Source organism: Neltuma alba, unplaced genomic scaffold, assembly GCF_004799145.2.
Source record: "Neltuma alba isolate B1F8T4 unplaced genomic scaffold, ASM479914v2 tig00006370_pilon, whole genome shotgun sequence".
Lineage (NCBI taxonomy): Eukaryota > Viridiplantae > Streptophyta > Magnoliopsida > Fabales > Fabaceae > Neltuma > Neltuma alba.
Genome location: NW_021634447.1, coordinates 41,113 through 48,359, shown reverse-complemented (window position 1 = coordinate 48,359; position 7,247 = coordinate 41,113). Strand labels below are relative to the sequence as shown.

Sequence of the window (7,247 nt, the reverse complement as noted above, 5' to 3'; positions counted from 1 at the left end):
GCGACGGCAACAGCGACAACAACGGTGATGGAAGAACATGGTGAAGATAATAAAAGCAAAGGATAAACGCTTACAAAGGTAAGAGGAGGGAGAAAATTGAGTGAATATGGTAATGGGAGACTATGAGCTCTGACTCTAAAAAGTGAAAACTATTGCGCGATGGATTTTAAAATTCTCATAGACTTTTTACGGCGGTTATTTAAAAAACTACTGTTAAAAGTATTTTTTACAGCGGTTTTCTTTAAAACCACCATTAAAAGAACTTTTTATGACAGTTTTTTAAATAACTGCCTTTAAAAATATGTTTATAATTATAAAAATGTCACCGTCATATTCTTTACAGTGTTTTTTCTAATAATCACCGTAAATTAGCGTCGTAAAAGCTCTTTTTTGTAGTAGTGATTCTTATTCCCTTTCTATTATTATCTCTCCTTTATCTTTCTTTCTACAATTCCCAATCTTTGATCCCACTGGTAAGTAATTCTAATAGTAAAAAAAATGTGAAAGAGCAAAGCATAGAGAGAGAATAAAAAAAGAGAATTGGAAATAAGATAAGACAGCTAAGCTTTTCATTATCTTGTTCACATTAGATGTTAGGATTATTCACATAGTCAAAAACAAAGTATACAATCTTCTCTATGACTGTCTTTTCGAAGATAGTTCCATCAAGTCCTTTTGGACTCCTGTTATCTTATGGTGTCTTCATATGCAACTGGTAACAAGTACGAAAGGGGCATTTATATGATCTTTGAGTGTATGAGACATGATTTACAAGACTTCATTGGATGAGCTAGGGCGGAATTGACGTCTTCCCATGTTAAGGTATTATTGTAAATTGTGCAAGTGATATATTATATATTAATGGTATTTTATTTTATTTGTTGTTTGGGTAGCTTTTTTTCTTGACTACGTTACATGAAACAACTTATGTTAGGGATTCATTGTTACCATGCAAATAATGTCCTTCATCATGAAATCAAACTTAATTGTCTCCGAAAATATTAAATATTTGCAAATTTTATTATCACATCTAAAGCACAAATTTAATACGTCATGTGTTTTGTTCTATCGTAATCAATAACCTTCTTATAAACAATGAAAGTCTACTTTCAGCGGCGACTTTTTTTGTCGTAGCCGAAAGTCATCGCCTAAAGTCTTTTTTTTTTTTTTGGTAGTGATTGTGAAAGAGAGAAAGAGGGAATAGGGAAGAGAAGGAGAGAGAAGAATAGGGAGAAGAGGCAACGAGGGGAGAGTGAACAAGAGGAAAAACACCTAACTGTGCAATAATATGTTAATCATAATCTAAGAACAGTTGGATTATTCATCTAGTTATAGACTTAATTAGGGTTAGATGCCTTAGAGAAGTTACCCCTTAACTAACTTTTGTATATTATTATTATCATCACACAATAAATACCAAATAAGACAAATTGGCTTGGGGTTTCTAAACTACCTTTATATTTGACATTGAAGCCATTAATACCAATGTGGAGATGACTTAGAGAAGTCTAAGCATAATAAGATCACAGAATAACATACTACCCCAAAAAGACAAACCACATTACATTTCTTGGATAGGAAACAAAATCATACAGACATTATTTATTCACAAGTAAAACTCATACAACCACAATTACATCACACACAGACTTGGCAATTGTTCCCTTTAGCAACAAAGAAAACAAGAAACAAAGTCGTTTCTGTAACCTATTCTCTATTATACTATGCATGCCCTGAACTAAACTCTGTTGTAAGAATCCACAAAAGCAGCTCATAGTCAGCGTGTGTTTCTCTTGGGCTTTAGGGAATGACGAGCATGCTTGATGGTATTGTTTATAGACTCAGACTTTGGTGGGGTCCTTGGGATTGTTATGTTTGAGGAATGGAGTTCTTCCAAGGTGGCTACAACATGTATCATAGTTGGTCTATATTTTGGATCTGCATTTAGGCATTGATATGCAAGTGCAGCTGCAGCTTGAGCTCCTTTTTTCGAGTACTGACCACCTAACCTCAAATCTATGATCCTTGAAATCCGCTTGCCCTCTTTGAGAAATGGCATTGCCCAATCAACCAGATTTTCCCGTGGCTTTCCGGCTTTGTCAGCCTCTACCACCCTTCTCCCGGTCAGTAACTCTAACAAGACAACACCAAAGCTGTATACATCGCTCCTCGGTGTCAAGTGACCTGTTACATGAAAGCAAAAATGAACCATCAACTTTTTGCAAGGTAACAGGTTCATCAGTTTTATCTAACATATACATGATGCTATCAGTTTTGGATGAGAACTACTAGTAATAACTGATATTGCCTTTTTCAACCCAATAGCCAATAGTTAATGAGGACCCTGTCTTGTCAACGTATAGAAGCCTTCATGACTCAAAAGATTTTGTCTTCAGTCAAATATACAAACAAGCCAACCACAGATGCCTTTGGGACATGCAAGAATTCATATTTAATCACATGTTGAAACAAGCAAAGCAATTGCTAAACTAAAAAAGGGAAAGCTTAAGTATAGATTGGCGTTTTGGGAAATACATCAAACTTGATAAGCATAGGTGATGTTGCAACATCTTTGGTAAACCCAATCCATATATCTCCTCCTTATGTGCCACTTGCTGAAAATGCTTGTGTTTAATTCAACTCTTCAAAACTGTTATACTAAAAAAAGAGGATTCTTCATTAAGATATCTTGTTTTGACATCTGCTCTAAATAGAAACATATTTGAATAACACGCTCCTGATTGGAATTTTCCCAAATAATAAATTGTTAGAACTTGACCCCCAGGAAAAAGGTGCTTCACTTCATAATTTTATGCAATTGCATTTAGATTTGAAAACATAAATTTATCATAATTTGGTTGGAACAGATTTGGCATGTGATGAAAGGCAGATTAACAAGCATAAATATTTGCTATTATCAGGACAGGGTATCATGGCTTCTCATTGCTTTTGTTCTCCATAAATGGTTATTTCATCTCTCCAGCTTCCATAACCAGTAACCATTGACTTCTCCAAAATGTGACAATCTAACAACTTCTCAAGAGAAATGACTCAGATGTGATAGAGCTGAATCTACCTGTAGCTACATACTCTGGTGCAGCATAACCCTGAGTTCCAATAATTCTGGTTGAAACATGAGTGTTATCTCCAGTAGGACCATCTCTTGCCAAGCCAAAATCTGAAAGTTTTGAGTTGAAGTCCTGCATATGTTTTCGATGAAGTCCTTCAGAATGGAAGATTCCATATAAAACTGATGTGGTCATTACAGATTTTCAAAAAAGTAAACAAATGAATTGTATATTACATACCGAATCAAGTAATACATTAGAAGCCTTTAAGTCGCGGTAGATAACATTTGCATCCAAGGTATGTAAAAATGCTAATCCTCTAGCAACGCCAACTGCAATATTGATCCGTGAAGCCCAGGATATGGGCTGAACACCTTCTGCAGAAAGAAAAGGTGACTTTGAGGGATCATGTGATAAATGACATAATGGGCCAGTTAAGAGGCAATATGCAGCACTCTTGCAATCAATTTATTTATTTTGTTAAAAGATATGGCTTAAATATCATTTTATGCTATATCTGGAATTAGAGATGACGACGAAAATATGGCCTTGTGAAATAATGAGAAAGGAAAACATGAAAATTTTCAAGTTCTGCCATCATTAAAAGCCATTGAAAATTTTCAGTGAATTAATCAATTCAGATATCAAGAATAAAAACCAAAACCGATACATATCATGATAAAAATGTAAGTTGTACACCCGTGCAATACACTCACAATTGGCTTTACCATATTATTAGCTATGGTAAATAAAGTTTCGTTAATATTAGGAATTAAAAAGACAGGGGAGAATGAGAAACTACTTACTTCTGAATAAATGATTCTCCAAACTTCCTCTCTGCATAAACTCATAAACTAGAAGCCTGTTTTTAGCATCTGAGCAATAGCCAATAAGTTTCACTAAATTTTCATGGTGAAGTTGACCTAGATAATTGACTTCTGCCTGCCAAGGAAAAAAATGGGAAGTCAGTTAACACCTAGTAACGAACAAGGAAGTTAGCAAGCAGCTTGATCTAGAGGTTCTTTGTTACATACAAGCCATTCCTTGTGGCCTTGAAAGCTTTCTGGCTTAAGTTTCTTGATGGCCACCATGATCCCACCCCCAGGTCTTGTGGGAGCAAAGGAGTTCTCATTAATCCATCCCTTGTACACAAACCCAAAGCCTCCTTCCCCAATTAGGTTTTCTTGTCTGAAATTCCTTGTGGCTTCTTTTAGATCATTGAAGCTGAAGGATTTAAGACTGGAAGAGATGGATCTGTCGCTGGTTGGTTCTAAAGTTTGTGATGCAGCTTTTCGTTCTGAAGAATTTGAATTCTTACTCGTCCCACTTTGAAACTCAGCCTTTCCTGATAATATATTAGAAACAGAGTAAAAGCAATCATGAGTTTATATTTATTAAATCATCGCCACTTTGCTGTATCACTCCAGAAAGTCAAGGAATATTAAGTACCAATATAGAGTGCAATTATATATGACAATATCTTACTTAGCATACCCGTGCAAAAAATGAACCCGTCCCCGAGCTCCAACCCAGATCCATTAGCATGAAAAGCTATAGTTTAACATTAAAATCTAGATGCAAAATGCAACGGTTTTTATTTGTTTTTTTTGGGGGGGGGGGGCGTTCTATGATTGCGAGCCAAGGAAATCACAATGATTCAAGGTAGTTAAAAACATGAAAATATTAGATACCAACTAGGACAGAAACCACACAAAGGGTTTAACACGTTTGGGTGTGCAGATTAACGCGTGCTCTGATTTGTGAAAGTATGCATGGATCTATGACTTGGACAACTCAACTTAGACAATAAAAAGCATTCAAAACAATATTAAGCAACTGGCTACTTTTAAGGTTTCCCCAGAAGAAAAGGTAGAAAAGTTCATAGGAAAAGAGAAAAATTTATGAGGATCAAAACAATACTTCATGCAAAGCCAGAATACCAAGGATTACAGAGCAAGCAAGAACGAGTAATCTAAAAACATCAAAACCTATTGCTAGAAGATATGTATAAATAAGCCTTCACAAGAGAAGGAAAATAAAGCCAAGAACGGCAAATTGGGGGCCAAAAGAGGAAGGCAATGCACATAGAAACTTTAAACTTGAAGCAGATACTGACCAGAAATGTTAGAGGAAGACACGTGAACAATGGGTTTCCTGCAGGAATTTCCCATAGAGAAGAAAGAGTCTTGTTAGACGGGAGAGGAGGAAAGCAAGAAGGAAAGCCACAGAAGGAAGCCAGTGAGTGGGGTTTTAAGGAAGACGAAGATGTGAATGGAAGGGCCATTGATGGCGATTGCTATGAAACAGAGGAAGAAGCAGCGTAGTCAACAGGGGAAAATAAGCACCAGCTGGAAACTTGAATCGAAATTTACCCATTTTTTTAATTAAAAACGATATCCAACAAACGAAAAACTGCACCTACCACTAAATTACTTGAGCTAGTGGTTAAGGATTAGTGATTCTGAGTCTGACTAAAATCAACTCGAGATGATCATATTAAAACAACATAATTTAATTAAAAATAATAAAATAATAATATTAATAATCACTAACAACAAAATACAAAAAAATAATTTTTCAGTCTTTAATGTAGGATCTAATTACAAAGTTTATATTGATCCTATATGTAAGATTTATTTCATATGTTTATCAATTTTTTTAAATTAACTCCATTAATATTCTCTAACAATAATCAAGTAGGAGAAGGACGGAGAAAATTAAGTAACATGAGTTGTCAATGCTTGTTATTAATTTTTACATTTTACGTTATCAATGACTGCTCTTTCAGTTGTCAATAAAAACTTAAAAAAATAAGGACAATTTGGTAATTAAACAAATAAAATTTATTACAATGAGATCTCTTAAAACTTAAGAATAATTTGATAATTTTAAGAGACTTTTTTGTATTTAATTTTTTTGGGTGGAACCTTATTGCAGTTATCCCTTTAATTTATAGGTTATCCGTTGACCAATTTAATTAATATTTTTAATCTACTTAAATTAATTAATTAGATGTTATATTAAAAATCAAAAGACCACCACAATAGTTTTATGGTAAACGTACCAACACACCAACGGGAAAGGTCATGGGTCCTACCTGGTTTAATCCATGGGTCATCCGTTGACTATGCTTCAGCTTTTTTAGTTTTTTTCCAACTCTTGGCTTCACGCCTTCACATGAAAGATCACTCTATTTCGGCTTTGGATGGGTTAACGGAGCGGCAATGCCATTCGCGATTATTTGAGGTTCCAAGTGGTGCAATGAAAGGGACCAAGAGAGAAACCCCGCGGGGTTAGGTCAGCTGGCTGAGGCTGTTCTAGCTTAACCACGGGTCTCGAGTTCGAGCCGTGGGAACGCAGCACCCTGAGGAGCCAGAGGGCGCCGACCGAAAGGTTCCTTGCAAGCCTTCGATCCGGATTAGTCTGGGGCCGCTGTCACGGCTGAAAGATGCCTATTGCCCTGGGATACCGGAGGAGAAATCTAAAAAAGGGACCAAGAGAGATATTGAGTTTTTATTTTTGTCAAATATTCTTTGTCTTGGAAAATTTTACTAAAAAATGTTGAATACCAAAAGTTTCCTTAGATTTAATATTGACTTAGAAGTTTAAAATTATATCAATTTTCCTCTTTGTTATTAAAAATTAATTATGATATTATAACTAATTATTATTTAAATAATAATTACTTCTCAAAGTTGCATTAATTATGTTAAATTAATACATATGGAAATAAGGAGAGAGAATCTCATAAAAAGAAGCTCGACAATATTGAATTTGTAAGTAACATATTTTTGTAAAAAATTTTTATTTAAAATTTGGTAATTTGAAGAAGCTTTTTTTTCTCATGAAATTCATCATTCTCCCAAGTCATAAATAATTTAGATATATATTTCTTAATTATAATAATCAGATAATATTGGTTAAAACATTCAAAAATGTAATGAAAATACTGAATAACACAAGAACAACAATATATAAGATCTTTGAATTTACAAATATAATTGGATAAATTTACAAGATGCTTGATTAAGGAAGAAGATATTTACGTACTGAGAGCAAAAAAAAAAAAAAAAAAGACTCAGGCAAAGAACGTGAAAATTTTGGCTTGACTTGTTATGGATTTATACCTTTAATTAATAAAATAAATTGATTTGGTCAATAACAAAATTGCTTTATTTC

At 34.3% G+C, this 7,247-nt stretch overlaps 1 protein-coding gene across 1 annotated transcript; it reads right to left on the bottom strand.

The window, feature by feature from the left end:
* Positions 1-1,441: 1,441 nt before the first annotated feature.
* Positions 1,442-5,251, bottom strand: LOC114750233 (probable serine/threonine-protein kinase PBL2). Its single transcript, XM_028938791.1, has 6 exons — positions 5,185-5,251; positions 4,103-4,413; positions 3,875-4,010; positions 3,309-3,445; positions 3,077-3,200; positions 1,442-2,184 (listed from the first exon to the last, which is right to left on the bottom strand). Exons 1-6 carry the CDS (start codon positions 5,237-5,239, stop codon positions 1,778-1,780), a joined length of 1,170 nt encoding a protein of 389 aa, XP_028794624.1. The 5' UTR covers positions 5,240-5,251; the 3' UTR covers positions 1,442-1,777.
* Positions 5,252-7,247: the final 1,996 nt, after the last annotated feature.